The sequence below is a fragment of the Gallus gallus genome, chromosome 5 (genome assembly GCF_016699485.2).
Source record: "Gallus gallus isolate bGalGal1 chromosome 5, bGalGal1.mat.broiler.GRCg7b, whole genome shotgun sequence".
Lineage (NCBI taxonomy): Eukaryota > Metazoa > Chordata > Aves > Galliformes > Phasianidae > Gallus > Gallus gallus.
In genome coordinates, this window is record NC_052536.1 from 30,759,065 (window position 1) to 30,779,627 (window position 20,563).

The 20,563-nt window shown below is 38.9% G+C and overlaps 1 protein-coding gene across 21 annotated transcripts in view; it reads left to right on the top strand.

Moving 5' to 3' along the window:
• Positions 1 to 20,563, top strand: part of MEIS2 (Meis homeobox 2) — a 170,930-nt gene that overhangs the window by 38,012 nt on the left and 112,355 nt on the right. For 14 of the 21 annotated variants that reach the window (NM_001397983.1, NM_001397984.1, NM_001397986.1 and 11 more), the window contains one exon: positions 13,710 to 13,855. In NM_001397983.1, the coding sequence (NP_001384912.1) occupies positions 13,710 to 13,855 (146 nt within the window). Of the gene's footprint in view, positions 1 to 3,654; positions 3,757 to 13,709; positions 13,856 to 20,563 lie in introns of all 21 variants that reach the window. The other 7 variants (XM_046941379.1, XM_046941380.1, XM_046941381.1 and 4 more) reach the window with 1 other exon arrangement.

Consider the following 20,563-nt stretch of genomic DNA (forward strand, 5'->3'; position numbering starts at 1 on the left):
AGCAAGGCGGTGAGTGTGGCTGTAATCAGTTCTGCTCGCTTTGTTCCCTGCCTTCGGGACATTTTTTGAAAACTTCATGGCAGGGGCTGATGAGAATATACTGAGCAGAGGCTGCAATCTGATGGTTGACTTGTTGATTTGTAAACCTCTTAATTCATTTTTTGTTCAATTTAATCTTTTCTTTCTTAAGGAAAATTAGTTGAATGTTAGCCCTCTTTGCACTATTCACCTCTTAAATTATGCTCATTTTGAGGAGCTTGTTATGCCTGAATAAACATGAAATGACTTGGCATTTTCCCATAAGAGGCACACCCATTTTAATACCATGTATTTACCATTCCTGGAAATGTCTCATTAACTTCTGAAAATCTGTGAGCATGATATTTTTGGGCTACTGTAACACACCTCTTGGCAGTCACAGAAGGCAGTTTGGTTAATGCCTCATAATATCCATTTTTATTCTCAACATGAAGAAAGGCTCTCTATAGAAAATTGATGCAGTTTGCTCTGCTAATTTTCATGCTCATTCCAATTAATTTAACATGACCCAGATTTTCTTCCTCGGGCTCATCCTGACTAATTAGTAAGGCAACACCTAGAACAAGTTCTGTTTAATAACGTTGAGGAACACTAGTTGTGAGTGATTTTGATGCTAATAAAGATATTCACTGATGGGACAGATATTTGATGTCAATTATGGTATGTAATTTAGAAGTCCCAATGTGCTGGATACAGTATAGGAAGGCTGACAAATCACTATGGGAGATCCTTTTTTTTTTTTTTTTAGGACTTCCAAAGCACCTAGCTGTCCTCGGGGACCAATTAGTTTATTTTTTTTTATACAACTAGTAGCATTGTCAACTAATTCCACAGTAATAGATGGGGTGGTACAGCTAAGGAAGTGCAATCTGTGAACCACCACAGGCTAGGGCCCGGGCCCGTGTTATTTGCTGAACCATATCACATAAGGTAAAAGCAGTCATGGGTTTCTGAAAAAAGTGCTGGCTGAGGAGAAGGGAATGGTGTGCTCATCTGCTTGATTTAGCTTCTCTTTCCTTCTCTTTGTCCAGATGACTCAATTTGGTAAGAAATAAATGGTGTTGAAAAAGGGGCCTCATTAATGATTTGCAAATGAATTATGGATGTTGGTTTTTCTTATTTCAGAAAAATTGCTCTAGATCTACACTTTATGTGATAATTCTCTCCTCCAAGGGGGAAGTTATCTGCACTAAAACACGCAGGGCGAGTGCTTATGTAAGTGTGCTCACTGCAGTGGTACACATGGGTCCTGGTCCCTGAGAGAGCTGGCTGGCTTTTTGTGTGTCATCCACACTGGCAGCACCACAAAGTAGGCAGCAGGTGAAGAGGAGGCTCCAAAGAGCATTTTTGTCATAGAGGTAGGAATGGGAAAGGCCAAATGCCATTTTTTAACATAGTCTCTCAGAACAAATTCCCATTTATGCCACAGGAATCGAGTACGAATAAGCACAGGATGACAATGCTATTAATACTTTGGGATTTTGATCAGCCACGGATACAAAAACCAGTGTGGCTTCGTTACTGAAGCTGCAGCACTAAAATCTGCTTTTGCTCCTAGTAACATATATGAAAATAGTGCTCTTTGGCTGAAAGAGAAAAGAAGTGTCCTTGTCTATCTATTTTGATCACATGTACTTCTATCCAAGAAACTGCATTCTACTTGAGTGCTTAAGGATGGAAAGGAAGCACATATTGTAGCATTTTAACTCTTTAAGATATGTCTACTGAGATGAACAAGAATTAGTAAAAACAATGATGTCCAAACTCAAGTTTTAAAAAATGTAGTGCTTAAATGAGAGCATGAGCATGTTGACATATTTGTCTCTATAAGCAGTAATACATAGCATTCACTTATCTGAGCCACCACCAATTACTATCAAAAGGAATGTTGTGTATTACTTTTAAAGCAGTTTTCATTGAAAGCTGTGTTCCTTCCTCATTTAAGCACTTTTGAAAATCCTTATCCCTAAAAGTTTGCTGAAAGACATGTCTTTGTTAACTGAAAAGATAATAGAATTTTGTGTGTTAGATAATGCTCCAACACTATTAGTAGCTCAGTCCTCAGCCTGAATCTCTGCTAAGTTTTAAAAGATGACAGTAAAACACAAGTAGAAATAGCAAAGGGAGGTTAATGTCTTTGAGGCAAATCTTAACTGCCAGAATCCTACTTGCCTTTTTTTAAGCTCTCTCATTGGCATCATTTCACATAGGTTTTAAAAGGAAGGGGAGAAGGAGAGAGTCTGTGTGAAGTTTATTCCAGAACATAATACGTTTAAACACCGTAGTTTTCATCTTGATACTGCAAACCAACTGAAAAACTGTTCTTGTGTACAGCCTTGCTGTAAAGAGTCAGAGATGGCCATATCTACAGCGATCCCTAACCAGTGTCAGAACATGACAATTCCTTGTTCTGGGTCAGCAGTGAATACCTCACTCAAATGGTGCAAAGTCAGCCACTTCTTAATTTTTTTATCTCCTCAAGAGTGCATTCAGTGACTTTAGCACTGAGAAGAATGACTCCCCTGTCTAGTGTGATGAAGATCTGGAAATGTGCTGCCTCAGCACATTTAGCCTGAAGTGCTGCTTGATTGGTGGGGCTTAGATTTGATCTTATGGTGAATGTGTCAGTTCTCTAATGGGCTGGGTGAATGGCCGGTCCAGGGGGAGACTCAGCTGAACCCATCTGAACCCTGAGTCTGAAATAGAAGTCTTGTAATTCTCCAGGATTTTTGTTTGTTTGTTTGGAATCTCTTCATACAGCCAGTTCCATCTCTTCTGGTGGGATATGGGGTTCCCTGGAGCCCAGCATGTTGGGTTCTTCCCAGGAAGAACTCAGGGGAAAAAGGCAGTCTAGGAATATTCTGTAGGCACTATGTGTTTGTCTTTGGAAATGCTTTCTGCTGTGGTGAAGGACATCAAATCAAAATACAGGCTAATGAATAGAAAAACAAAGCTTCAGGTGTTTGGGGAGAGGAGTGTCTGTGCTTTTCAGTTTTGTGTTGTGAACCTCTAGGTAAATGTTAAAACAAGTCATCTACTTTTAAGTTTTGCTATTTTTCTGCTCCCCTATTTTGCAAATCCATTTCCTGGAAAACTTTGTCAAAAGCTTTTCTCTGTGTTTCTACAAAATTTTGCTCTATCAGTTTTTTTTGCTCACTTAAAGAAGGTCTAAATCATCCTACAGGAAAGGCTACGTTCAGAGAGCAGAGAAGGCCATGGCCTTCCCTTCTTGATCCCTTGCTTTTTTTTTTTTTATCATATCATCACAGAACAATCCCATAAAACTCTAAGGTAAGAGAAAATAAGTTGCTTGTAAGTCTTTCTGATATTATAAAGCCGATTTGCAGGACAAGAACCCTGAAAAGATGTTCACTGAAAGTAAACGTGGGCAGAACCAAAGCACTCAGTTGTCAGCTGGGACATTACTCATCAGCTGCAGCAAGCATTGGATCAAGCCCTTCATTGGGCTCATACAAAATATCATACTACTTATAAGCAACAGGTTTCCAAATACCTAACAAACACACTATATTTTAAGTATGGGGTTTAACTTAAACCTACAAAAGCAGACTGTCACTGTTCCAACGTAACCCTTCACATTCTGGCATTTTCCAGACTGCCAGCCAAATGAACACTTTAGGAGGAGGTGCATATATATGTCCACAGCACCCAGCGAGTTAATCCACCCTACTGTGCATAGGTGTTGGAGCTCATATGGTATGTAAGATTCGCCAAGTTTGGAGTTGTTTCGTATTGTTACATTTTCTGGACTATGCATTCACAGCAAGCATCTTTTTTGATGCTGCTCAGGTGTTTGTGAATGCATATCAAGATAGTGCTCATTATTTGTGTTTTATGTAATATACACCTTTGTGTACATTTTGTCACCTAGAAAAGCTTTTATGGTTCATTTTGATGCTTTTCTATCCAAACATCTTTTTTTTTTTTTTTTTTTAATAATCAGCCATGCTTCTTTTTTTTTTTTTTTCTTTTTTGCTATAAATCTTCCCATAGACTAATGTGCATTTGAACTTGTGGCCTAACAAATGTCCTTATTAATAACTGAAGCTTTTAAGTTAGTATCTCTCAGGAATAAATGTCTGTTACATTTCTAGTTGTAACTTGTTTTGGAAGCGAAGAATTGCTGTGAATGTATACTTGCATGTCATGGTTCAGGCTGGCACTGGTTATAGCTAAATAATCCTGGAAAGGGAAGTTTTAAATGTGCACAGTGCAGAGACCCTGGCTGTGTTATTGGGCACCAGTTTAAGGGATGTCTCCCATAAAAGCTGGGGTGTTCAACTGCAGGTCCTCTTAAGGGAACTGTACGACATCCAAATACTTCACAGTCTGGTAGCAGCTGTTTGGAAAACTGAAATACTCTAAGTGCTACTTGCAAAATAAAAGGAAATTTTTATTCCTAAAGAAGCCACGCTAATTTTTTAACGAAGATGAACAGTACAGGATGTTAGCAGTCATCTACTTTAAAATTTTCCATATTCTGTTACTGTTAAATATAAACAACAACTGCAAAATGTTAAAAGGTTAAATATTGATGAGATAATATTGAACTTAATTAGTTAACTTCAAGTGCAGGTAGAATTTTAATTGAGCTTAGTTATTTGGCCCATATTTGAAATTAATATAATGACAAAAATAACAGAATAACAGGAGAAGGAATGATACTTAAAATCAAGTGTAGCTGTTTAGTATTTACTAACATTGGTACAGTAGATTGAGGAAACTAGAAAAAATATCCCTTCTGCTCCAGTGGGGATAGAGATGAAAAACTAAAAAAAGAAATGGTCTCTTAAAGAAGATGTGCTTTAGGCAGAAAAAAAGAAGGTTTTTTGTCTCTTGATTTCTTTAATGACTTGTTATTGTTGTCTCAGCTGTGACCAGAGTCTGCAGCTGGTATTCTTAACAGAATTACTACAAGAATGCTAAAAATATTTCTCTAAATATATGTAGAAAAGTGATTGGGAAAGAACAGCATTTAGACTGTAGTACAAGGACATTTTTCTGTGACAGTGTTTAGTATGATGAAAAATTTAAACAGAAAAACAGCTATTTACATTCACATTGCAAAGTAATTACTGGAGCAAGCAAAATACTTCAGCCTAATTTAATAATGCTTTCCTTCAGCCCAGGTGCCAAAATCTGTGTGCAAATTTCACAACTTGTGCAGGGAGGTGAGGGATAAATGAAGTTAAAGCCGGGTAGGAACAAGTGCATTGAATGCTTTCCCTTTTGTGAGGTACAAAGCGAGTTTCGCTTTTAAACAGAAGAGCATCATAAATCAGCATAAACCACAACTTTTAATGAGTAGGTCTCTTCTGGAATTGTGCAGTGCTTGCAATTCTGTTTGAACAAGACAAGAATCTGGTCTTGCACTCCTTACTCAAGCAAAACTGCCACTGACATTAATGATAATTTTGCTTGAACAGAACAAAGTGCTTGACGGCAGTTATGCCAGCATGAGGGGTGTGAGATCAGGATGAACGTGCAAAAAAGTACATCTTCAGATGGATGTACCTTTGGCTTCTCAAGCTAGCATTTCCTCCAACTACAAGGATCTTAATTGTAACATTTGCTGGCGCAGAGCTTAACATTTACCACTCTGGGAAAGACTTTCTGGACTTCAGTAACCTGATCAGTACGGTCTCCTTTTGGTCTCTGCCTCTTTCTGGTTCTTTGTATTGCAGGGCAGATGATAGTATCTGGCACATTCCTTGGATGACTTGAAGATAGCAGCCTTCTGTGTTTGGGGCTGAAAGATTGTGAACTCTGTGTTAGCAGAAATGCCACACAGGGGAGTGAATTGAACATTAAAAAAGCTTTAGCTTTTAGGTACTGCAGTGCAAGCAGAGTTGAATTTGAGAGCTGGGACTTAAGTGGACATTTGTCCCTGCTTTCTTCCTTAATAAAATCTGAGTGTTAACTGTGGATAAGGGCATTTGGGAGATCACTAAAAATGAATCATTGAGTGCCCAGAAGAGCTTTATTATGATATACTATGGAGAACTACAGAATATACCATGTACTTTTTATGTGCTTATCGGATGCATGTATGAGTTACTGTTGCTAAAGTAAATTGTTTTTTTCCTTTGCTGCAGAAGTACAATAATTCCCTGAATTAAAATGGCAAAATGAACCTCATCAAAAACTGGATCTGTGTGGTCCTTTCCGGCCCCATGTTCCCATCTAATTTTCTTTTACTCCATTAAAGGCTATTGAGCAAAAAAACACAAGCTCCAGCCAGCAACGTTTGGTGTGCTGTGTTGTGTGTGCGTATTCCATTTTGAAAAACCCTGACAAAATAATGAATCTGGGAAAAAAAAAAATCTCAGTGCTTCAATCCTGACTGTCCAAACTGAGCAAAGAAAATAAAGAAATTTAAAAGATCCACAGACTGACGTCAGGTGCCAGAATCGAGCCCCTGCAGTTAGGCCTAAGGAAGGTCTGGCTGGGTTTGTTTGCCCCCGTGGCAGTCAGGCTGGAGGAGCTATTCTGTTCCTGATGTTCCACGTGGATGTTGCCACTGCCCAGTTAACCAGTGTGAAAATAGCGTGGAAAATAAATTATTAAACTATACTGTTATTACTAACTTGCCAGCTCTACAGAAACAAATGCAGCCACATTTACATATGTGTCCATCTGTCTGTTTTTACACTTTATGTCTTCAGCCAGTGGGTGAAATTGTTTTAATCCAAGCTGCAGTCTGATTTTTTTTTCTTCTGATATTTATGTGTGTGTGTGCATATGTTATTTGTGGATGGACATGCATATTCCCCACAGTAGCTAGTTCTTAATTGTTCTTTTAAGTAACCTAATCTATCTGGCCGTGGCAGTTTTAACTGGCGAAAGCAGCAGAGTTCTCCATGGATAATTTTCGTTAGTTAGCAGATTGTTACCATCTCAATGTTGCTGAAATCCCTAATCTCAGGTCAGCGTGAAGCTGCAGCGGTTACAATCCTGTTGCCTGATGCAGTGTGAATGGAAGTGCTTTCTGTCAGAAACATGTGGTCTCTTCAGTGGAGAGCCTGCGTAAATCCTGTGTAAATAGAGGGAGGCTAACAAAGGATGAGCCCCTGCAGCTCAGAGCATTTGGAGCCATTTGGAGGCTGAATTTGCTAAATGCTGCTTATACCGCCTGAAAAGTTGAAGAGAAAGGAGCATAAAATCCCTTCTTTTTTCTCTTTCTGCTCCTACCCTGGGGGGAGGGTGTTAAGGGCCAGGGAAGCCTGAGGTAAGCCTATGAAGACTGTTTTTTCAGTGCTCTTTTGAGTGTGAAAAAGGTGGCATGGGTCACTGTCCCCTCTTTAATGTCGGAAAACCCACACAGTTAGTAAATGTTGCATGTAAACTAAAGCATTTCATCCCTTCTCCTGCACTCCACGGCAGTGGGCCATGAACTAGTCACTTGAAAATCGCAGAAAAATTTCACTTCAACATGTCCGGACAGTTTAGCACAGCAGGAACGTAAGAGAGATCAGTAATTAGCAGGTTGCTTTGCTGTTCCCCTTGTCTGCCTTGGAACACTTTTTTCACCTGATGTGAAAAAATGTTGAATTACAATGCACAAAACACAAACCCACTGGCTATATAAAAGGGCTTAAAATTTAAACCAACGTTTGTTAGTTTTCTCTGTAAAAAAGATGGAACAGTATGTTGGCTTTCAGATATAAGTGGTGAGAATTCTGCATTCACTTCACAAATAAGCATGAGCTTTAGACATCCAACAACTGAGGGCTCAAAAAGCCAGCCTTTTCTCTTAGTTCTTGGACAGGAAAGTAATGAAAGGGGAAATGTAAAACATCACTGTTCTGCAAATAATTTCTGAAGATTTAAGTCACCAGTTTTACTGCATGTACAGATATAATGTATCTGGAATGTCATTGGCACTCTTAAGTAAAGAATTAAATATTTGTAAATGCCTATTTAAAAATGAGATAAATTGATGAACATAGAAAGGTGCTTCTCCAGACACAGAAAATGAACAGGGCGTTTTTCTGACTCTTGCTTTAAATATATGTTAGATACCAAATACCATGCAACTCTTTAAGGCTTTTAGCACGTATTTCCAGATGGTAATGGAGACTTTTTCCTGACTGAGACAGCTATGCTAAAATATGGTTAGATCAAGCAGAACTCCTTTGTAGGTAAGGTCTAATAGTGGCCTCAGTTCTTTTTGTTTCCTTTCCATTTGAGTTTATAGTTGTCATTAACGTCTGGATTGTGTGAAATTTGTATAAGTACATCTTTATGTTATTAGCCCAAAGGTTTTGTATGGCTTTGTATTCAGGATCTTCCAGAAGAACAGCAGAGAGAAGAGCAGCCCTTTACTTCCTCCCAGCTGCTAGAAGGGCTAAAGGATAACATCTGTAGTAAGAGAAATGGTGGTGCCATCTGTAAAATCTTCCTATAAAAATGTCATCTGACAGTGCGCCGTCAGATGTATCTGGTGTCTCAGACACGCAGAGGGGAGGGATTGCAGGGGACTAGCTACAGCAGCATACCTGAGGACATCCCATTCCTTGATGGGACAAGTGGTAGTTGAGCATGCAGGTCAAACTGGCATGCCTCTGACTTGCCTAAACAGTTTCCAATGGTTCTGTCCCACCTGCAGTCAAGCCATTCAGTAAACAGCTCCGCTCTACTGTGAGAGTACTGGTATGATGGCAAATCTCTGATCTGTTGCTTCTGGGGGTGTGAGAGACTAAGTCAGCTGTCATGAACAGTGGTCATTCAGATGAGGAGAAAAAAAAATACAGTACAACCAAAATTTATACAAAGAACTATGAACTGCTGAAGCTGTAAGGCTAGCTAAAAGCTTGACGATTTTAACAGGATGGAGTGGAGGTAGGAGTCCTCCTGAAGGTTCTTTGATTCTGGAACTGAACTTCTCACTCTGCTACCCCTCCCCACAGCACAGACTGTCACATCCTAAAAACATATTTAAGCAGTTCTCTAGTGCTAGTTTTTTTTTTTTTTTTTTTTTGACAGTGGTAATTAATCATGTATTTTTATATATTTTTTTTTAAGATTTTTCTCTTGTGATGGTGTTGATCTCAGTAATAAGCTGAACATCTTTGTTAATAATGGTTTAGAATACTTATGTCTCCAGATGGACACATTATATGTACAAATAATTGCAAGTTCTGAATATAAGGATGTATGCAGAATCTCCCCTTTGTTTTGCATTAATATCTACATATTCTAATCTATCAAAATACTAGGCAAAATGATTATGGAGTAGTTTTTAGAGTCCTTTAATGTGGCTTTCATTTTGTTGCACTATTTTTAGTGAAGTGTCTTTTTTTGTCTTTGTTAGATATCCCTTCTCTTCTCTCTTTCCCTTAGCATGACAAACCGTAAAGCCATAAGGGAATCTGATGAAGAAACTCAAACACTGAGTCCTGAAGTGTATCTTTCTAGAAATTGCATTTCTTGCTGCTCTGCTTGTTATGATGGTAATGGAAACTATTTCTGGAGTTTGAATCAGGGTTGTTAACTGGACTTTTTTGCTTTCACATCACTAGGGCATCCTTTCCAGTTCTCCTTTTTTGCTTAGATAGGTGACCTCTTATCTATCTTGTTAGCAAATGATGAAAAGATGATTGAAAGACTTGATGAGCATCTTCTAAGCAGTTCTAACTTGTTGTCTCCCTGTGTCCTTGCTCTGTGAAGAACACAAAGACCAAGATTGAGTTAATACTGAGGAGAGGTCTTCTATAGGACTGGACTCTGTTTCCCAATGTGTTCTTAGCTGTGTGAATAATGGGATCAGCAAGTTGTCTGCCTAGGGAAGTCAGTTTGCAGCAAGCTGAATTTGAAATCATAGTGCAATGGAAACCCTCCTCTACTCATACAGTATGTTTTAAATAAATAGTAGTCTGCTTTGCTTTCAAAGCAAAACGATTTATTCTGTGGGAAGAAGTGCTCAGCACATGCTAAAAGTGTCTAGTGTGGAAGCCTAATTTCCTGCTGTGTGAAGAAGCTTTGCATCTCTAGCCTCCTCCACAAGCTCTTCTCCTGGAAAAGAACGTTTGTAAGAAACCCCATGTGGGTCACTTTGCAACGTTTCTTATGTACTTGGGCATCTACCTGTGTGACCTAGTGTAGGAAACCTGCTTTAGCAGGGGAGTTGGACTCAATGATCTCCAAAGGTCCCTTCCAACTCCTATGATAGTGATTCTGTGATACTCACTCAACCTTTCTTAGAGGTTGCTGAGACTATTATAAATCACTGATATGATCTGAAACAAGTTCGGTAATGTGCCTGAGTCTCTCCTGACTTGAACCCTGTGTAGTCATTGACATATCCATAAAGAGAGCGCCACTTAAAAATTTTCCACTTTCCTAAACTAAAGATAAGGTTTTGCAATCACTTGAACTCTTTGCATGAGAAGAAATGAATGGTGTGAGAAGCAGAAGGTTGCCGTCCATATTTTTGCTGCGCTGTGGGCCTTTTCTTAAGTTTCATCTAGACTTAATTTCCCCACTGCAACACTGGGCTAACTATGCTCATATAATTGCTATTTCCATGCACATGTGGACCTGTCTCTGCTCTTCTTGCAAGGTACTGTCCAGATCAAGATGTGAACAGTTTATAGAAGCACTGCCACTTCTAATGATGTTTAAAATGGTTTAAAATTGGATTAATTCATGCAGCAATTAAAACATGCTGAATCCAATGTGCAGCAGAGTGACTTTCATATCTGCCAATTTTATTCCACTGTTGATAATTTTTTTCTTCATTTAGAGTAATTCCTATTTTATTTGGATAAGGCAAACTAGGATCAGGCCCTCCATATCTGAGAATTCAATCATTCTATCTTGAAAACATCTGTGAAGGGCTACTTGTATGATTTCTTGCAACAAGAAACAGCCAGTAATGTCAGCAGTTGTAGTGCTATTAAAGATATGACAATACAGCTTAACAGGATTGGGCCTGTAATTCACCAGGAGCAACAAATCTTGCAGTGTGTATTCATCTGCTGAGGTAATTTGGAGGTACGATATTTGAATTTCCTTTCATGAGGTTATGGAGCAGATTAAGGAAGCGCTGTCTCTTGCCATTTTAACTGCTGATTAAGTTAGGAAGGCAATGGAAGCTTTAGCTGAACTTTCATCTCCTGGGCTGCTATTAGCTTTTAAAACTAGGATATTAACAACCTCTCCAAAAGGTCTAACCATTGATTTAGCATGTAGGTGACTCCTGCTGAGGACACTCACAAAGCAGAGAGTGTGTATGTAAGGAGAAACAGGAATTTGTCTGTTCGTACAGCAAACAAGTGCTTCTATGGCGAGGAAGGATGGAGCAGAAAGCAAGTTTTATAGCTACATGCATCCTATGCATACTCACATAGCTTTTACATACAAAGACAAAGATATCTTTATCCACACGACAGATAGACAAACAGACTGACTGACTTCAAACTTGCACTTTCAGTGCAGATTTTTCCCCCCCATCTCCGGGTACTGCTTTTCAAAATTGCCTGAGGCTACAGTACAGCACCTCAGATCCCCAAGGCCCATTGCCTGGCTCCTAATAGCCACTCTCCATCTGTGTCACATGAACAGCTGATGAGATAGCTCCAGTGTCTGTATTTTGGAGAGCATATCCACCCAGGTTAAAATGCTGGGGTTGCCAAGGAGCAGTCAGAAGCCATTAGTGTTTGTGAGAATTTGCCTTGCAGCAGTTCCTTGGCATAGTGGAAAGTAAGTGTGTGTGTGTGTGCGTGCACGTGTGTGTGTGCTCGTCTGTGATAGAGAGGTCTGGGGTGGAGTATGGGGGGTGGGCAACAAAAAGGAGCACTTTGTAAATAGCTAGCATCATACAAAAATGAGCATTTGGTTACAGTACACAGGGCTTCTGTGCTTTCTTTGATTGGTTTGCTGTGATCTGACTCTCCTTTTTCTGTCTTTAATGGAAACAAACAGAAAAGAAAAGAAGCATGAGAAAGAGCGGTGACTTCGGGGTCTTGCTCTGGTGTTTGGGCAGATGGAAAGGAGCTGCTCTGCCTTGGGGCAGGGTGGTTGTAATGAAGTGGCCTGTCAGTCTGTAAATAGTGAGGGTCATCTCTTCCATGTGATGGAGGGTATCACATTGCAGTGAAAATGGAAATGTCAATAAAATTAATCTGCCAGCTCTTTGCTGTGGCTTTTTCAGTCTCCCTGGTCCGAGAGGGTGGGTTTTTCAGAGGGGAGGTGGTGGAAGAAGGGTGATCTGGCACACGAGGGAAGATGGAGCCGAAATGCAAGTTTTAAAGCAAATGGACTCTGCGTAGCTGCGACGTATTTCGTTTAGTATCACTGCAGAGCTAGACAGGGCTGTAGGAATTAGTTCGTGAATCTATAGCATTCCTCAGGAAGCTATGGAGCGTCTAGCTCAGGCTACATTGAGCACAGAGTTTATTGTTTTAGGCTTTCTTGGACAAGGTTTTTACTTAGCATGGGATTTATGGCATTTACTGCTAATGAATGTCTATTCTTAAATTACAAAAACCACCGTCTCAGCACAATTCCCAGATGTCCTTCCAGGACCTCGGCTTCTTAAACACCAGCAGGGAGCATAAACTCTCCACTTCTCTGTTTTCCTCTTTCGTGTGGCTCCGGGCTAATGATGTGTAAGGAAAACACAGCAATCTATAAAGTCTCAGCGCTGTCCCAGTATTCTTCATTTATTTTGCATTTGATTATGCCACAAGTCGGATCTTGTTTCTTTCCTTTTTTTAAAGTTATTAGTTCAAATATTAATGTAGGAATATGGCATATATTGCTGCTCTTGATTGATGCCTTCCCAAAAACAGGAAGACGTGCTCGTATGAATTTTAAGAAAGTAGGGGTCCTGCAATGCCTTGCCAGAAGAGTTTTTCAGATACATAATTTAGATGCCCTCCAGGCAGGCTTTCAAGGCATTTTTGCTGGAGGGCAAGAAAAAATAACTATGACTGTTAAAAGTAAATGATTTTTGCTAATGCACAATTAATGCCAGGGAAAAGCACAGAAGAGAAAGATGTTGATGGAAAGTTCTGATTAAGTGAGAGCTCTACCTTGATGTGCATCTTTTTTTTTTTTTTTAATGATAATAATCACTGATGCAGAGATGTAGAAGTTTTCATGTCATGCAAATGCTATATGCAGGGTTGTAGTTGGTGTACGTGTTTGTGCGTGCGTATGTATGTGTGCTGGGGGTGCTACTTCTGGGGAGGGGCTCATCTGACAGTGTATTATGTGCACTGAACAGTGACACAGTTACTGCCACCTCTGCAGAGGGCCTCGAATATATAGACTACAGAACATTTAACTTGATTACTTATCGTATGTATTCAGAATGGTTGTAGGGATGCATTTACAGTGAATGGGTTTTCTTGTGGCAGGTTTTCCCACACTGAATCCTGTAATTGACAAAGAGCTATTGCACTATGTCAAGTGCATGATTATAATTGAATTAATGATATATGCATGTGTGAGACAAAACTCGTATTTGGAAAGACATGGTTTCTAAGTTTTGCATATTTGTATCAGAGCTCATATATAATGAGAAACGGTATGTGCTGATCTATCAAATCAAAATAGAACTTGTAACAGTACCTTGGTAATTAACAATACTTTCTGGCTTCTACGTGTTGTTTATTTTTCTCTTGTTTTTCTCTTTGTTATAGGGGATGGTTTAGACAACAGTGTAGCCTCACCTGGTACTGGGGATGATGATGACCCAGACAAGGACAAAAAGCGACAGAAGAAAAGAGGCATTTTCCCCAAAGTAGCAACAAATATCATGAGAGCATGGCTTTTCCAGCATCTCACAGTAAGTGGTGCCCAAAACCAAAATAGATTTCTGTTCATATACCTAATGAGGTTTATTCATCATTATTAGAAATGAATTGTCCCCATAATTTTGGACCATTATTAAGGCTCAATTATCATTGCTTTTTTTTTTTCTTTCTCCCTAGATTTTTTTTTTCTTGGCTCTTGGAATCATGACAAATCTGAAAGAAACCTATATATATGTATATATATAAATATCTGTACATACCTAGAGAGAGAGAGAGAGAGAGAACAAGAGAGAGTACAAAGTCTTATCAGGGAACAACACCTACATATAAAGTAACCTTTTTTGTTTTTTTTTTGCTTTGAACTATTCAAGGGGGTTTCTTGCTTTAGCATGCATAAAGATATGCTTTCTGGATGTTGCCCTCTGTTTACATGACCTTCATACATGTTTAGTGGCAGAGAGAACCCCAAGCTCTGTGTTCTGACATATACTGTGGAATGTTAGAGTAGTCAAAGCAGCAGCCTGCAAACTTGTTGTATGTTAATTTTGTGAGAAATATAGCAGGCTTATGATTTCTCTGATTCTTGTGTTGTATAATAGCAATAAACACCCTTCTGGCTTCTCTTCAAGTCCATTTTTTTAAATGCTGCCCATACTCATATTTGGGAGAGATTAAAAATATGAAAAAGCTATACTTTTCATGGCCTATCTTTATCCTCCTGCTTACAGTTGGTTTTATGTGTTGGTGTTCAGATGACTATTATTGCTTCACTTTGAAATCAAAATACAGTTCCACAGAAAACCTAGTAACACTTTTCGTAGTTTACATCATGGGGCAAATAACAACAACTGTTAAAAGTATCAGTTGATTTTCCTCTTCCTTTCATTGTGAAAATGTTTCTTACTCCGTAAGGTTTAAAAAACTAACTGTTATTAACTACCTTTTCTCCTGCGAAGTTTTATAAATTTCCCCAGTAGCTGATGTTGGTTACAGTGTAATGATTTTGGGACAAGGTACCCATTTTATTTATGATTGAGACTATCGAACTGCTCTTCTAGCAGCACAGCTAAAGGGGGGAGCAATAGATCCACATTTCTAAACCATCATTTTGATGTAAGGACATTAGTAGCAAACTAAGGTGCATTGATCTGGCCTGTGGGGTCAGGATTAGCTGGAATAGCCAGTGTCTCTGCTGGAGTAGTGGTTATTCCTGCCTCCCAGCTATGGCCATTTCAAAGGTCAGGTGCCCCGTACCCACTTGGCTCAGAGGAATTAGACAGAACATGAGTCTCTGGGCTGATTACTTAACCAAAGACAAAATAATGAGTCCTAAGCAAATACTGACTAATTGAAAGGGCTGTAAATCCATTACATATTGGTCAGGGATAATCAGGAGTATTTAATCACTTTTATCTATTCAGGAGCACTGAAGCTGCAACAGCAAAGCCCTGAACCTTGCCATGTGCTTATTATTCTCATCATTATCAAAATTACTTCACAGCTGTTCTTTGCTACATCACCTCAGCTGGAGATTTACTAACCTGTAAAATGTTTTTAATTTGGAAGTCGAGTGAGTGTGAGTGAAGGGTTTTTCATTTAGCTGTAGGGTATCTTTAGAGGAGTAACACAGGGAGACAGCAAAAAGCATGGCCACAAATAAACGAGTTTCTTTTTATTTGTCTCAGTGTTAATCTCATTTCCTCTTATGAAATTTGTTGTTTTTTTTTTTTTTCTTTCTGCCTTCCTTTCTTGTATTCTTCTTGAAAGCGTTCAACACATGCTCATTAAACAGTTAACTAACTCTCACTTCTCTTGAGGAAAGTCTTCCTGGCTTTTTGAAACCCCTTTTCCTTGTTTCTGTCTTCTCTCTCCTGACCCTCTCCATTCCACATGAATTGAGGAAATTTGCCATCAGTGGTGAGGATGGCTTCACAAAAATCAAATTAAATGAACACAAAAAAGCCCCAACCCTTTTACCATCCAAGCTTTAATGAGTTTGCAGGTGTTGAAAGATTTACTGTGCTGTAATTCTCAGACCTGCAAACTGATAATGGAGACCCCTGACCAGTGCAGTGTAAATTCAGAAAGATTCTTGCCATAAACACATGCAGAGAAGGAAGAGAACTCTTTTTTTTTTTTTTTTTTCTTTTTTTTCTTTTTTTCCCCCCAAGATCTCGCACTTTTTCTCAAATTAGCTTGTCCATTCAAAGTGCAGCTCTGGCTGAGCCAGAACAGGGGAATCTGTGATGTGCAATTTTATTGTTTCAAGTAAATATCTTTACAATGGCGGTCCATGATTCAATGTGCATTCCTTCATTACTACTCTAACCTTATTTCAAATTGGTTTGTTCCTCCTTTGTGCTGTATGACCTGTTCTTGTATTACAATAATCCCCCGATGTACCCTTTTTTCTTTCTCTCTCTCTTTTAAAGAAACTAATTGAATTATCTCATTATTTTAATTTGTTAAGCAAATGTATTTTACATCTCAGGATGTGTTCTTAAAGAAGGAGCTGCTTAGGCTTTGCCCCCTGAATGGGCCATTGGTACATTTTGACATTCATGCATTCATTAAGGAGAGGAACATAAAAGGGCTCTGGTTGTATTTTTTTTCAAACACCCAACCAGCATGGAGCAACTTTTCCATAAGCCACAGGGGTCTCTCTACATATGTTCTCAACTGCAAGCCATTGTCACCTATTCTGAATACCTCAAAAGGACAAATAAAATACTAAAGGCCAACTGTAGCAATTGTTAGCTTTTGGTCTCAATATGACAAAAATCATTAACCTCTGGTTTCCCTGGAAGGGGAAGCAGTGGCAGTCCATCTCTTATAGTATGGATTTAACTTGAAATTCCTATACGTTGTCAAATTCAAAGAGAGCAACTCAGTTCTGACTAATTGTATTTACTTATGATTTAAAATAAAGTGCTGTTTTTTCCTTATTAGGTCAGTTTGCAAACTCCTAATGTAACTGATTTTAAAAATTGATTTTCTTAAGTGGCTTTTTGAAGAGATAGGCACTTGAACTCTGATGTTGAATGAATATATCTGACAGTCTGTGTCTTTCAAAACCATTTATATCCCCTATCATGACTTCCATTTTGCAGTGATTTTAATTATATTTGAAATAGGATACACATACATATTTTTGTTGTTGGAAATCAAATGCAAGGAATAAGAGCTTCTGTCTTGTTCTTGTTCACTTATCGAGCTCTGTCTTATATTTGGAATTACAACAGTACCGGAAGATGAAAGATCTGAGGATGAATTGGTTGGAAATGTGTATGCTTTTTCTGGATAATATCCAGTGTTTAAGAAAGTAGAGGAAATCCTACTCTGGTAGTATAAGCTTTTCAATAGTACATAAAGATTACGACATCAGAAAGGTAAACCTGACATTAAGGCTGTTTTTATTTGAGTTCAAAGGTGGTTGAAGAAAAGAAACAGCAAGAAATCTGACCCAAGCCGAGAGTTTATTCATAGCTTTGGAAGACTCCTTTTCCTCTATGCCAAGGACTCCTTAGTACACTCAATTAGCCTCTCAGACATCTCTGCTTTCCTCCCTCAAGTGCTCCCCTATTTGCCCTGCAAAGAACATATTTGATCATGAAGTGAAAACAGGAAGTGCTCAAATGTATAGACACCTCCAGTTTACATCCATGTTGAGATTAGGATTTCTTACTAGCGACTATACAGAGCTTGCCCCCCTCCTCCCATGCCCTTTTAAAGGGTTGAGCACCTCGGAAATGTATGTACATAATCAGAAAAGAACAAAGTTATAAAGGAAGCAATTATACCATTCCATGAACTTGTACCTCTAGTTGTTCATCCTTCTCTGCAGCATAGTGTATCAGGAACTACACTTTTGCTACATTGCACGTTTTTTTTTCCATTCTTTTACAGGACTGGCTGAACAGAGATGTGTTTGGCTTTTTTTTTTTTTTTGTGGTTTTTTTTTCCTGACACTTATTTGGAGGGATGCACTTTGTTAAAATTCTTTTAAATTGTTTTCTTTGATACAGTCTGTAAAGAGATTTTTAGTACCAGAAATACTGATGGTAGCATGCAAACTAATGGTAGCATGACATTACCAGATTTCCAGCTGATGTTGTTTGGGACAGCAACCCTGAAGTCAGTGAAGTTAAGCTGCCTTTTGTTTGTTCAACTCCTTGTTTGTTTTTCCTTTTTGCTTTCTTTCTTTTTTTTTTTTTGTTTTCTGAAGTTCTGTCTCGTAACATTTATTTGTCATTTAGTCTGTTTTCCACAGCCTTCTGGCTGAAAATCTTGCTCTCTACTGTTTCTTGTTGAGGAAATTTTGGTTTCACATACCTCAGGGTGAGGCTAGAATAAGTTTTGCTGGAATGTGTGAAAATGAATCAATCACAGCTTTTGTACTTACCTGAATGAATTTTCTTCTGACTGAAGTATTCAGGTGGCCAGACGTAATATCAATAGTTTTATTGAAACATTTTTTTTTCTTCTATTTTTATGTGGGTGTATCTGAGAATATAATGCATCTCTGTCACATTTTAATAAATGACTTACCAAGACTTTTGTGCAGGCAGCTGTTTTATGTATTAATCACTGGCATTTCAGAGTAAACTTTCAAAATAGTTGAATCCATCCTGCCTTCATAAATATCTCTTCCCATATCCTGATTTTAGGAATAATACCTAAGAGAGGGTTAGGTACATAGCTTGCTATTGGATGCTTGCTATTGTGAAGGCATTCTGATGATTTGTAGTACTTTTGTTGGATTAAACAGTAACATGCTGTATGTTCCCAAGGTACACTGAGGAAAGGGATGATGTCCTCTGGTAGTACTGTCAAGCTACCTGCATATGAGTTTGCATGGCTGCTGTTTCCATTTCAGTACACTGTGTAGTCAGAGATTTGGAGGAAACTGAGGTACAGTGCTATTCTAGGATTTTAGCTAGGGCTGCCTGTGTGCTGACCTTATAGCCAGGTGAGGAGCTGTCTACCGGTGTGGGGTAAACCTCTCATACTGTATGAATGAGAAATACATTGCCCAGTTCTGTAGAAAAAATTACTGTTCCAATTTTTCAGCTGGGTAAACTTTGTGAGGGGAAGTTAATGATTTCTTCAAGTCCTTTGGAAAAATCAGTATCTGAATGCTAAAATCCCATGACTGATAGTACTGTAGTCATCAAGATTATGGATCTGAATATTTTTGCATCCAAAAGTTGTGCTGGTGGCTCACCATCAGACCTAGCCCAGTGGGGCAGAGCTGGCAGCTCCTGCTGGGGTTTACTGCTGCTTGTGGTGATAGTCTAGTACTGCCTAATGTCAGTGGCATGCCTTCCTGTCCAATCTGCACCAGGAAGAGTCTGGAAAATCAGAATAGAACAAAACTAGATTTTTTTTTTTTCTCAAAATGCTTCATCTGCTCGTGGTCCAAAAGACACAATCTTCTGACAACTTGTAGTCCTCAGCTAAGAATTCAGCTTCAAAGCTTCGAATTTAGTAACAGCCCGAAAACTCATATACCTTTTAAAGTCTGTAATCTTAAAAGAAAAGGGCTGAGATAGGGTGGGGGTGGGGCTTTGTTTGTTTTAAAAATGGAATCTGAGATTAGATCTGACATTTCTACATCCACCCCCTACAGAAAAGGGAACCCAGGGTCATGGGGTGTGTGGGCCTCAAAAGCTAGCTTTGTCTCTGAGTGGTTAATCTAATCATTGTTACATAGACATCTGTTATTTCTTCTGAAAAATTGATGCTTTTGTGACACAATGATCCATCTATTTAGTACAACAGCCTGAGTAATTAAATTAAAAAAAGAATATTTTTGCTGGAGCATGTATTATAAAACTGCCATACCTCCCTGTACCAGCAAAAAGGCTGGAGTGAGAGGGAGAGGGAGGTGGGGAGTGGGAAGGGAGCGCTTTAAGCCCGGCATTGTTTTCTGCTCGCTTGAGGAAAACATCTGTGAATTGTTTGAACTGAACCTTACCAGGGACTGTCTGAATCTGTGTCATCTCTGTTTAATTTCAGGAAATGATGTCACAGTGCATTAAATAACAATGCTATGTGATTTATTTTTACTTGTACATGCTGTCCTAAGCATTTCTGTTACATGGCAGTGTTTTCAATTAACTGCAAGCTTTCAGTTTAAAAAATATATTCCATAATGCTTTTTTGGTTATGGGTACTGGGAGGCTGGGTGTTTTAGGGGGTCACCAAGGTTCAGGGCTGTCGGAGGGCTCCGGGCCCATTTGTCATGTGCTTATTTGTAGTTGGGACTGGATGTCAGCACTCCCGTCACCCATGGCAACCTCCAGGACCGTTGGTTTGTTACAAAGCATGTCTGTGGAGGAAAAACTAAATATTCCCAACCTATCCATCAAAAGACCTATTAGATAGTTATAGCAAGGCCTGCGTACTGTAGCTTCTGCCTTTATCAAACTTTCTGCACTCCCCCTTCTTCTGTAAAAGAATAGAGGACATAAGTCAATTCTGTCTGCCATCTGTCGCCTTTATAGCTGTTCCTCAAATTAAAGAGACAGTCCGAAATTTAAATAATCTGATAGAAGCATAGAAAGCCCATGTGTAAATTATTGCATTTCCATTTGATTTTTAACTTCTCGTTTTATTTTGAAGGGAGATCTTTATTGTACTTATTTGGAGATCAAAATATGTTGCGTGTTTCTGTTTCAAAAATAGCATTCTGAGAAATATTGGATTTACAGTGTCACAGAGTTGTTATCTAATAAGAT